The following is a 12,301-nucleotide window of genomic DNA, read 5'->3' as shown; positions in this document are numbered from 1 at the left end:
CGAGTAGAATTCTTGGTTATCCCAACAAGTATAAGTGTTAAATATTAAAACTAAAGGTCATGGTCTTGCATGAAATGAATTGGTAAATTACAGTATAGATATATTTTTCTAAAGTGCAACCTCGTTCTCAGTACCTTTCCCTTTGCTTTGGTAAACTGAAGGGAAAGGGCCTGGGGACGAGGTTTAAAACACGTGACGGAAAGAAAACATTTGTAGTTACACTGTTACTTAAAAACCGACTTGGCGGCCTGTGTTTTTCTTTTCTAAATGTTTTTTTAACTTCTAAAACTAACACTGAAGTAACATCACCTGACTCGAAAAAATGAACAAAACAACGAAATTGGTCATGGATATTTATAACCTTTGACATACCTGTAAATGAGCGAACATCATGGACAGATTAAGTTAATTACTAAAGGATGGACAAAGCAAAATAAATGCGTAAACGTGAAACTAATGCACGACGGAATTTCAGATCCAGTAGAGTATTATCATCCCCCATTTGAAATTTCTCCACGCGCCTTATGCCCTCACCAATTGGCACGGCGATGTTTTCAGTTAATTATGCTGAATTGAAGTGCAGCAATCCAATTTTGACAGGATACATTAGCCTCACTCACAACTTGGATCACATGAGCCTTTTACCCCGAATACGTGGAAGCATTCAATTAGAAACTAGCACCGAAGGGGCGGAGCTTTGACCTTCTTGGAAAAAGACCCTCACATATAATAGTTATTTATGTACTCAACCTCTGTTTGAATTAGTAGACGAGTGCTTGAAGAGTATTCGAACTCCTTTGTAATTGCAGCTGTTGGTAAGTATTCTTTTCTGCTCCTTCCTTCCCTGTTAAAGACCTCAATATTTTACATCTGCCTGTTATATGTCTACATGACCCTAGACACAAAAGAGAGGGAAATACCTGAATCAATCTCTGACATTTCTATATCTCTTTTCCGGGATAGTGAAATCCTTCCCCTTTCACTGAGGTATAAAGAAGGGTCAACTGAATATTTTGGAAATTCAGGCAGGTTCGACCGGCTGATAAGAATGCTCTCTTGAAATATTTTTTTCTTTTCTGTAATTTAATAGTGCTGATTTATAAGCGTTTAAACTCATAAGTGAAACTAGAACAAGACTGACAAAGCATATAATGCTCAGAGTTCTTTGCGGGAGCGCAACAGAAAGTAGTGTCCTGAAATTAAAATGTAGACAAACTTTATCTTATTTTGCCGGCGTATATGTGGACTCTCTTGCAAGAAACTTTGAACAGAGACCGGGTTGCCAACCATTGGAGTGGCTTTTTGTGTATATCTAATACAGATCAAAACCGAAGCCCAGAGCCCTGAATTTCCGCTCCAAATGGCCAATGCCTTCACGGCTGGCCGCTAGCGACCTTTAATTAGATTTACTGCTACAAATAGAAAAAGTACTATGCGTGTCCAGTCTCAAACCAGTCGCGTTTGGAAAATAGAAGTTTTTTCATTGTTATGTCAAATGCACCAATTCTTGACATTTCCAAAGCTGATATTTTCACTCCGAGTGTCTGGATGACTTCCGTGTTCCTTCCGAGAACAGTCTTTGTCATGTCACTTGCATAAATGTCGTGCAAACTGTTGTCATCTAAATGGTATTCAGTTAGTCGATGACTCTCCGCCACTGGGCAAACGTTAAAATGCAAACTGGTTCTAGCGGTTATTAAAGCATGGATCCAGAATTAAAATTGTGGGTCAACCATCCACGCCGCACACCAATTTTATTCGTGGAAACACTCTTCTCGTGTTAGTCACGAAATTACTGTATGTAAAGTGAGAGCACTGAAAACAAACCCGGCAAGATAATGACATGCGCAATAAAAAAAAACCGTCTGCCTCTTCTTTGAGATCTCCTTTCGATGACAACTAGTCTCTATGGGACAAACTAGGAAATGCAAAACCGCATGGAAATAATAATCTTTCAGCCGTTTCAACTGTCTTGCAGTTTCTGTTTCTTGACCATTCTTGTACCATTTTTAATACCGTTAAATCAGGGGACTTTGGACTCGTCTCTTGCGAGAAGCCAATGAAATACAGGTTGAATAGCATTGCCCTTCTTGGAAAAAGACCCCTCGCATTTCATTCCAGTAACGAATTCACTTACATGTACTTAACCTTTGCTTGAAGAGTGGTCGAGTCCTTTTACGATTGCAGTTTTTTGGTAAGTATCGTTGACTACGTAGATTTATAGTATGCTTTCCTTCCGTTGCAAAGGAGAACCTATGAAACTTTACATGCAGTGAGATTTGGTGAGCCCATTTTACACAAGATTCAAATAATTAGTACATGGAAGAGAAGAAATGTCCAATTGACCTTCATCATTCTTTAATCTCTGAATTCAATTCCTTGCAACTATGAGAAACCTATTTCATTAGAGGATTTCCGAAAGAGAATCTCTGTCTAGAAAGCAGACAGTAATTGCCGCAGTGTCAAATAAAGAAAAATCAACATTTCTTGACTGAGAAGAATGTTTTTACCGGTCTTTACCGGCTTTTAGTCCGGTCGATGATTTCGTAGAATTTGTTTATTACATTCCTAAGGGCAGATTTGAGGCGTTTGCATTGACGTTAAAGACAACCAGACTGCCGCCAGACTATATTAAGTGCTTGAAGGGGTAGTTTCTAAAGAAACTGTGGTGCTGCGTCGGTGGGGAAGTAGTATACAAAAATTTGGTTTATCAACGGAGTTGATAATGTAAATTGACCACCGTACAGAGATTCTAAAAGCTGACGTTTCGAGCGTTAGCCCTTCGTCAGAGCGAATCGAGGGAGCGATTCGCTCTGACGAAGGGCTAACGCTCGAAACGTCAGCTTTTAGAATCTCTGTACGGTGGTCAATTTACATTATCAACTCCGTTGATAAACCAAATTTTTGTATATTAAGTGCTTGTCACGCGACGAGTGTCTGGGGACACTGTAAGTTGAAATCAACTCAAATTGACACAAACTGAAATCAAATGTTGGTGTTTTTGACGAGAAGACAAAACTGAAGCCTACGTTACCTCCCGGAGCAGAGTAGAGAACCAACAAACTCAACCCACATACTGACGTCGAGGCTGGGGATTGAACCCGGGCCACATTGGTGCCGGAGAGGAGATTCAGTGCTCTCACTACTGTGCCAACCCTGGTCCGCAAACGAAGCGCAATGGACACCCATAGTTTAACAGGGAAAACGATTTAGCGTGCGTTAGTTTACAAAAAAAAAAGAATTGAGAACAGCCCCTTTCGACAATTTTGGAAGTTTTCATTCGTATATTTGTTATGCAGATCGAAACCGAAAGACTGTTAAGTGCTTGTCATACTTATAATTCTATGTCGAAGCGAAAAATGACACTCTTTGGTTTCACATGGAAATAGAAGTGTTTCGCTCTGTTATGCCAAGCCCACCCTGATTTCTTGGAATTCATAGTCGACGTAATATCAGATCCTTTATAAGTGAGGTACTTGGAACACTTACAGTATTTTAACCTGTCTTGATGTCCGTTTCTTTGACTTTCTTAGAACTCCATGAACAGGAACTGATTCGAGAAGAATCTCTATCCCTTTTTTCCTTACATGATTCTCCTTTTTATGGGGCATATGCATATGATTGAATCCACTGGTCCCGACACTGTCGAAAGGTACGCTACCTCAACTTAGTTGTGGGTACATGTATCCGTGGTATGTCCGTTACAGAACCATAAAATTGAAGTTTGCCAGTTTTATTTCACTAGTGGTTTTGACTACTCGTCGTTTCGTACTTTCTCGATACTTTCTTGTCGCTTAAATACTTCGCGGTGTTCAGTAGAACATTTATTTCCTTTACCTTTATTTTAGGGGCCGTTTGAATCGAAAATTAAAATCCATCAACCCAATACAGCTTTCATTCTCTTTGAAAATGGGGGAAATATATTTCCAAATGAAAATTCCCCATTCTGCACGTACAAACTTAATCTTTTTTATTATTGCAAATAATTATGCTAAGCCGAGGGAATGTAATTGTCAGTGACTTTGAAATACAAGGCCACCTCTTTCAGTTAGAGCCCACTCAGAGGGCATTTACGAAAACTTGAAAAAAGACAACTGAACAAAAAAGTTGATCGCAGGCACTTTATTCCGACAGGTTATTTATTTGTGTATTCATTCATTCATTTATTTTCATATATTCGAGTTTGCTAAGCTATATTTAACTGTTGCTTTGTGCTTTTAGCACAGAACGTTTTCCGCCACAATGTTAAACTTTCTGGCTGGACTTCATATAGTTCTCAAATTTTCAAGAAAACCGAAAAACAAAATATATGTTGCCACTAGATTCAATCATTCGACAGCTATTGTCGACACTTTTCATTTTCTTAATATCATAGTCAGAACTCCACCAATCGAAGGAACTATCAGAGTTTTCAAGCAAGCAACCGTGGACAATATTCCTGTCAGTGTACGTTGGATCAACTGGCTTAGTGATCTCATGGGTGTAATTGCAAGTTGAGTAAATAAATATAGTTTGAGCCAGAGCTGATACAACGTAGATTTGATTTAGTAACTACGTATGTACTATATATTTCGGCTGGCCAAACCAGCCTTCTTCAGGTTCAATGTGGTTTACATTGGATTGCTTCTACGTAGATATATACTAGTATAGTAGAATCGTCAAGCGAGACAACATAACAAGAGCGTCCCGAGAATAACTTCACGACTAGTTAGGACCCAGACCTCTTCATTGCGTGGTAATGAAGATTCACCCTCCGAAGGCGCTTTGGGATTTCTTTCATTGCTTTTCATCTTCTCTCAATTGTGCATATTTTTTAAAATAATATTGGGGTTATGGGAAATTTAATCCTCAGACCTTTGGGTCGCAAAATTCCTTCAAGTGTTACTCTTCAGTATGCAGGCATTTATTTCTCTTTTTCTCGCTCTTTCTCCTCCCTGAAAAAACCATTATTTATATTTTCCTTCCCTCAAGAATGGGAGCGGATCAGTCTTCTGGTGTAGCGATTCAGTTAGGCACGAATCAAGATGGAACAACAGCAAAGGTTGTAAGCTTCAGAGTACTGTTTCTCTTGTGAGAAGTGTTTATTACCATTTTACCAGAAAAATGTTTCTGCCCAAAAAAATTGCGAGCTCGGACTTGATTTAATCTTTCTCGTACTTTTCAGGTACACTTTTGCATGTAGTTCAGTGTCTCTCTTTTTCTAGTCGATGAACCAGTTTCATTTAAACTCATATCTCATACATTTGTACAAGAATTTCTTGCTACAATGGAGTCATAGCTACTGATAAGCTCAGGCATGACCTATCACTTTCTCAGTTAAAACAGTTATACTATAGTATAGTTTTCCCTTACATTTCTTGTGCTATTTTAGCCTGGGAACCGCGTATATCAAACACATAAAAAAAGTACCAACCAAACAAAATCATGCTATAAGGCTTGTTACAGCCTGTACTCGTTCGGGAAGAGTGATAAAGACGCCTGAGAGACTGGACCTATGAATAGTTATACTAACCCCACCTTAGTGTGTAGGACTTAGAGTGTCATGTGACTTTCGTTGTTGTTCCCGCTCTTGTTATCGAAGGTTTTTGTACGTCGTAGCATTTCACTCGTATACATTTCCTTTGTAAATCGATGTGTAGCCGAGTCCAGTGGATTAAAGTTGTGTTACGCTTCAGTGTCTCGTCGTAATTCCTAATAAGGCTTATATTCTTTGCAAAAACGTTTGGAGACAAAACAGATAGCGCCCTTCTTCCAGTGGTTTAGGTCCTATTTAACCACGTGCACTCAAAGTGTTTGCGTAAATGGGCTCTTGTCTGAACCCCAGTCTATACCTTTCGGGGTCCCCCAGGGTAGCGGGGTATCTATTTTGCAAGCAAGTCTGTCAGTGAAATTCAAGCTCAGTTAACTGGTGGCCTTACTGATGTTCTAAGCTGGCTTCATGCTAATTTTCTAATACTTAATCTCAAGAAAACGAAGATTATGCTTGTTGGTACCCATCAGAGGACCGCAGAGGCTGACGATGTAGTTATAGAAATCACTAACACGCGTTTAGAAAGGGTTAATAAGTTCAAATATCTTCGGGTCCTCCTAGACGACACTCTTATCTTGGAAGGACCACATAGAATATATTGGTAACAAGATCTCGTCAAGATTAGGTGTTCTGCGTCGAGCGCGAAAGGTTCTCCCCAAGCCAACTTGACTAATGCTCTACAATACTATAGTCTTGCCATTAATAGATTACTGTTCTCCTGTCTGGGACAGTTGTGGGGCTGGAAGCAAAGATAAGCTAAATAGACGTACCGCATGTATCATTGAAGGTCGATCAATCGGGGCTGAGGAGTTAAAAATCAACACTTGGCTGGCCCAACCTACAAGCGCGCAGAAATTATCTCAAATTCCCTTTTAGTCCACAAATGTCTTCAAGGAATAGCGCCTTCGTACTTACTTTCAGAGTTTAGGCACGCGCACTTTTTCCATGGCTGTAACACCAGAAGCCGTGATTTGCTGCGCTCTCCCTTCGCAAAAACTGCTAAGTATCAGGGGAGCTTCAGAATAAACGGCGCTCGAACTTGCAACACCATTCCGAGAAACATTAGACAAGTAGAGACGTTCAGCGAATTTAAAATCAAACTAAAGCGCCATCTTAAACAGTAACACCTGCGGCACATGCTGCATTTATAGCTTAATTATTTGTCTAGTTTTTAATGCTTTATGTCTTTGTTTTGTGCTGTGTCAGGGCTCCATTTTAACTAGCTCTGCTAAATTGGATGCCCCTGGATAAATATTGAATTAAATAAAAATAAACTAAATCTTCTCCTAGCAATTCAAGATCAAGATTTTTTTCAATATGCGAGTAATATCCATTATTGTAACTCCATAGATATGCCTCCAAACAAAACCTGTACAAGGCAAAACTTACTCCTTTTTGGGACAACATCGCCACCGATCTAGCTGCAAGATCTTAGCGTCTTCAACTTTTCCAAAATATTAAAACTTTATTTACTGTCTGAGCAACACTAGTTCCTTTATTAGAAAATATACCAACTTAAAATTATACATTTATTTCCCAAAAGTACAGTAACACTCCTCTCTTTTTAAGTTTTAAGGTTTGATTACTTAAGTCTCCAAACTCTAATTCCTGCACAAATATACACCTTTACTCCTTTTCTTTTTACAATAATTATTAATGTAACAAAGCGCCAATGGCCGAATAAACTATTTGTTGTTGCTTGTTTGTTGTTGTCTCTCATTAACATTATACTATTGTTATTTCCTAGCACTGCGAGGCAACAACGAAAGCAAGGTCGCTTAATTTAACTTCAAGGCAAGTATATATATTTGCTATATGACTATTGTGGCTCCGTGAGCGGGAAAGATGAACCAAATCCCGCGCTATGATGGAGCTATCTTGCCCACTCGGGATTTCTCGCTTGGTCCCGCAAGCAAAGATCATTTTTTTGATGACGATGAAACATGAAGCCTTCGTCCTTCTTCAGATGTGGAACTTATTTACAGATAAAAAACAAAAAAGCTCAAAATCCTAGTAGGTTTACAAATTTGCAAGAATTTATACTGAACGTAAAAAATGTAAATGAAGTTGCGTAATACAATACCAACCTAGACAATAAGATTAAATAATAAGTTATATGTAGCAGGCAACAATGCGCATACGGCGAAATTACCACGATCCTTTGCAAAGAACTTAATTACACGGTATATAGTGATGCGCTAAGTTAGTATCATAGCGGACGCGATTTTTGGATCGGAATTCGCGTCTTCTGTTAAGACCTTGAGGATTAAGTGTGCATAGTTGTGCGGTCCAGTAGGCTTCTCTGGTGAGTAACAATCTATCAATATGAGCTGCGTCGTCCCCTGACTGGTAATTTTCTCAATAACAATAAAACTAATTTCAGAAATCTCGTGTTTGATACAATTGAAATGGACTGCCAGCTCGCACGTTTTTTTTTGTTTACTTTGTGAGCATAGACGACTTGTGATTGCTAAAACGTACTTTGAATTCTCTGGAAGTAGAACCTACGTACTGTAGATCGCATTTATTACACAAGGCCAAGTAAACAACTTTTTTGGAAGAGCAAGACAAGTTTTGGTTAATCTTTTAGGTTCGGCCTGTGGAAAAGCTTTTACATTTGGATTCTTGAATTAAAAAAATTCTTACAAAGATCACATCTAGAAAAGTATTTAAACACCCTCCCGTTTCCCTCTCTGCCTGATTTACTCCACTATCCCCGCAAAATTTACATGGTGCCAAAATGTCTTTGAGGTTTTTGGTACGACGATATGCTGGAAAAATCGATTTAGATGGAAAAATGTCTAATAACTCGGGTGACGATCTTAAAAGATGAGCATGCTTTTGGATAACCTTCTGAATATCAGGGAGGATAGGACTGTAGTCAAGGACTAACGGGAATACTTTTTTGTCAGGCTTGACATTTTTCTTCAGGAATTCTGATCTTTCAATACTAAGCGCCCTATCAAATTGATTGTCCACTAAATCTGAGTTATAGCCCTGGGATTTAAAATAGCCTTTGTATTCGACACATCTCTTATTGAGAAACTCATCAGAGGAACAATTGCGTCTAACGCGTAAAGCAACCCCATAAGGAATCGCCCTTTTACAGTGTGCCGGGTGAGAACTGGAAAAGGATAAATAAAAATGGCTATCTGTAGGCTTAGCGTAAATATCCGTAATAATGATCCCATCTTGAAGGCGCAGTGTAAGATCCAAGACATTGAGGGTATGCTCAGAATATACCAGCTCAAATTTAATAGTGGGATAAACGGATTTGATGTATTCGGTAAACTGTAATAATTTATGCAAACCATGTGTCCAAACATCGAAAACATCATCCCTATATCTCCACCACAACAATGGCTGCATAGTGCCTCCAAACTTAGCTTTCTCAATCAATCCCATAGCCAAGTCGGCATAACTACATGTGCTTTGTGGGCCCATAGCCGTACCATATATTTGCACAAAATTTTCCCAGAAAATTGACAATTATTGGTTTGAAGACAAATTTCGATGGCCTCAACAATGCGTTCGGTTGATGGAAATTTAACTGATCTAGAATCAAGAGCTTTTCTAACAGCTGAAATGCCTAGGTTGTTATCAATGTTGGGAAACTTGACCTTTCTCAGAATTAAGTGTTTGGATATTTGAGATTATAACCCATCAATTAATTTTCGCGCTATTTTATTGGCTATTTTACGTCACGTGATGTAAAATCACTGGACTGATATCGAGCCATAACCCCTGTCCGCGTCGATACTTACCCTCCCATTATTTTCGCTAAAAAAAAATGCAAAGCCAGTAAAAGCCAGCCCGATAGTTACAACTTTTCACCTTTATTATTTTACATCGAAGAAAAACAAACTCGTTTCGTAGAGTATAGTGACAGTGGCATTAAAAGGCTGATTGCAAATGCTGTTCCAGAAAATACAAAGAAGTCAAGAAAATGTTCTATCAACGTGTTTGAAGGTGAAGAACTGAAGTTTCAAATTAGAATTAAGCAAACTTAAGCTGAGTCGTTTTATAAAATAGAGAATTTTAATAATGCACCGTTGTTTCAGTTTTTTCTGAGACCGAAACATTTTTTTCTCGACAAGTTGTGAACAGTGACGTAAAAATATGAACCAGTGTGCTTAAGTATGGCGTTATACCTCCGCCAAAATTCAAAATTGGAATTTTGACATTCAAGTCTCAAATTTGTCTTGATTTTCATATTCGACATCGAAGTGTTACATCCATCCCTTCGAAACTGATTGAGTGGTTATAAGACTAGATTATGTGGCTCGTCGAACATTTGTGAACATAGATAGCGGAGTTCAGGAACTTGATTGACGAAATTGTTCGACTCTTGGGGGAGGCTACAACCCACTTTCTGAGCCTCCCTAGTCACTCACCTCTTCGGATATTGCTTGGGAATCGGACGACCATCATTTAAAATAAAAAGGGACCATTTATCTTTGCTTCGGAACAAGGGTCATAGCTCAACTCTGCGAAGTATCCACACGCACTCTCAAGAAAATGATGGCAAAATACGGTCTATCTAGTTAACGGTCAGATCGCTACCACATAGTCAATTTTTTCTACAAAAGAGTCGAATCGTTCCACTTAGAAAAACACAAGAAAACATTCTTATCCAATGAAAACGTAATACAATTCCAGCTGCTCAATGTCTCGTTGACAGAAGGAGCCACTTAACCCACACGCTTTATTATCGTCTCTGACTGTATACGAACTTTTCGATATACAAGTGCTGTAGCAAAAATCTCTCCTTTTCATTCGGAAATGGCACCTTTCAGGTATCTTGTTAATGCAATTGCAGTTGATAGGTTGTTCTGTTATGGCACGAAGGAACTTCAACTTGAGTTCGTCATTTTGAGTTGAGTCGTCTACCAAACTATTTTAAAGTTTTGTTGTCTTGTTATTTCTAAGTGAAATTATATGACTTTTTGTGGAACAAACTCACCGTGTAATGATCTGACTTGGAATTATTTGACCGGATAAGCTAGTGAGTTGTAGCCTCCCCCAAAAGTCGAACAATTTCGTCAAGTTCCTGAAGTCCGCTACCTATGTTCACCTCGGTTATCCCTTGTGCTCTCTAGTGTTCGAGCCACATAAGTAGTCTTAGAACTAAGCAATCAATTTCGAATGGATAAAAGGGAAAGCTGCTATTTCAGCTGCCATTCCTAAATTTCCGAGCCTTGCGAGCCCACAATCAACCACATCAGTGGTTACGGTTACAAAGGATTCGAAAGTGAGATCAAGTCATTCATGAGTTACCCTGGTCTCAGAGGTTTTTCTTGTGCCGGGAGGAAGCTGCGACGCCGTGAAGACGAGTCGCGAGAAAAAAAAAACCGCTAGTTACCTTGGACTTAAATCTCACTTTCATACAGACCCCAGGATCGGGATCTGACCCTCAGGCTCGGATTGGTTGATGTTTTTACAAACACCTAAATCAATATGATTGGTTCGTTTCATTGGTAATACCGTGGGGACGCGTGATTGCTAAGTTGCCATTGGTCCCTTTTGCAATTATCAATTTGACGGGTTTGACAGCTGGCGTCTGCATAAAAGTGAGATTTAAGTCAAAGGTAACCAGGTGTTTTTCTCTTCTCGCCGCTTCGCAACTCAAGAAAACAAAATAATACTGCAAGGCTGGTTGTACAGCCTTGCAGTATTATTTTGTTTTAAATATACAATTTATTTGCTGGTTAGATCTCCCAAGATCCGGTGCTTCCACTTTATTCTGCTAGCCCTTGCATAAAAAAAAATTGTCTGGGACCAGGGATTCATGAGGGAAGTTCAATTCAACTTCCATATATATTACCTTTCGTCATATTTATATCCTGTACACGGGTTCAATATGAACCCACATAATGACCAACTCCTAGGTGGCTCCCAGATAGCTCAACTGGCAGGGCGCTGCATCAGTATCGCAGAGGTCAAGGTTCGAATCTCATTCAATAATGAATGTTTCAAGCTTTCCTTTCGTTAATGCTCAAGGAGCGTTAATAACTGCGATGATCGATATCTTAACTTGTGTCTTAAGGCAGCTACAGTAGCTATAGCCTCTTTAGGCTTAGCTACATAATTCCGGAATTTATTTGGGAACTTAAGACATTAAAGAGAATTTTAGAAACTCGGGAATTTTAGAAAAACAAATGACAATTTCGAGAACTTTAGAGCAATTTGAACTTTCACCTGACATGTTGGAAACTTTTCACAAGCAAAAACGTTGACAAAACGTGTTGCTTTGTATTCCAACCTACCTAGAGGGGTCAGTCCGTTCATATCCATTCCTTAGAGGTATCGGCGGTTATTCACCAAAAGGGGTCCTACAGTGCAGATAAGCAGCGTTTTCGGAAATTGATGTATGTCACAAAGCGAAGTAAACTATTCTACCCTTATTACTTTAAGCTCACACGGGATGGCTATAAAGGAAGTTGATGTGTTGATTATTGGCTCTGGACCACTTGGTTGCACATTTGCAAGAAAACTCCACGAGAAAGGACGAAGCATTTTCATGATCGACGCTGGAGCAAAGCTTTCCGAGACTCCAGGCTGGCATTTGAAAAATTCTTATTTGTATCAACGCAACATCAATGAATTTACTGGCGTGATACAGGGTCACTTGCATACTATTTCAGTGCCTGTTGATAAAAATGCCACACCCTACCTTGACCCTGGTGCATACAAAGTGGATCTTGACAAGTACAAAGGGTGAGTTTCTGTCTGTTTCATGATTCACTCATGTTCTTTTTCTATACAGTCACA

At 39.2% G+C, this 12,301-nt stretch overlaps 1 protein-coding gene across 1 annotated transcript in view; it reads left to right on the top strand.

Moving 5' to 3' along the window:
- The first annotated feature begins 4,382 nt into the window (after positions 1-4,382).
- LOC138043514 (uncharacterized) overlaps positions 4,383-12,301 on the top strand; it is a 16,658-nt gene continuing 8,739 nt past the window's right edge. The window contains exons 1-4 of the mRNA XM_068889823.1: positions 4,383-4,446; positions 4,972-5,041; positions 7,278-7,324; positions 11,945-12,247. Of these exons, the coding sequence (XP_068745924.1) occupies positions 4,973-5,041; positions 7,278-7,324; positions 11,945-12,247 (419 nt within the window). The 5' untranslated portion in view covers positions 4,383-4,446; position 4,972. The remainder of the gene's footprint in view (positions 4,447-4,971; positions 5,042-7,277; positions 7,325-11,944; positions 12,248-12,301) is intronic.

The sequence above is a fragment of the Montipora capricornis genome, chromosome 3 (assembly GCF_036669925.1).
Source record: "Montipora capricornis isolate CH-2021 chromosome 3, ASM3666992v2, whole genome shotgun sequence".
In the NCBI taxonomy this organism is placed as follows: domain Eukaryota; kingdom Metazoa; phylum Cnidaria; class Anthozoa; order Scleractinia; family Acroporidae; genus Montipora; species Montipora capricornis.
This window is presented reverse-complemented; position numbering and strand designations above follow the sequence as displayed.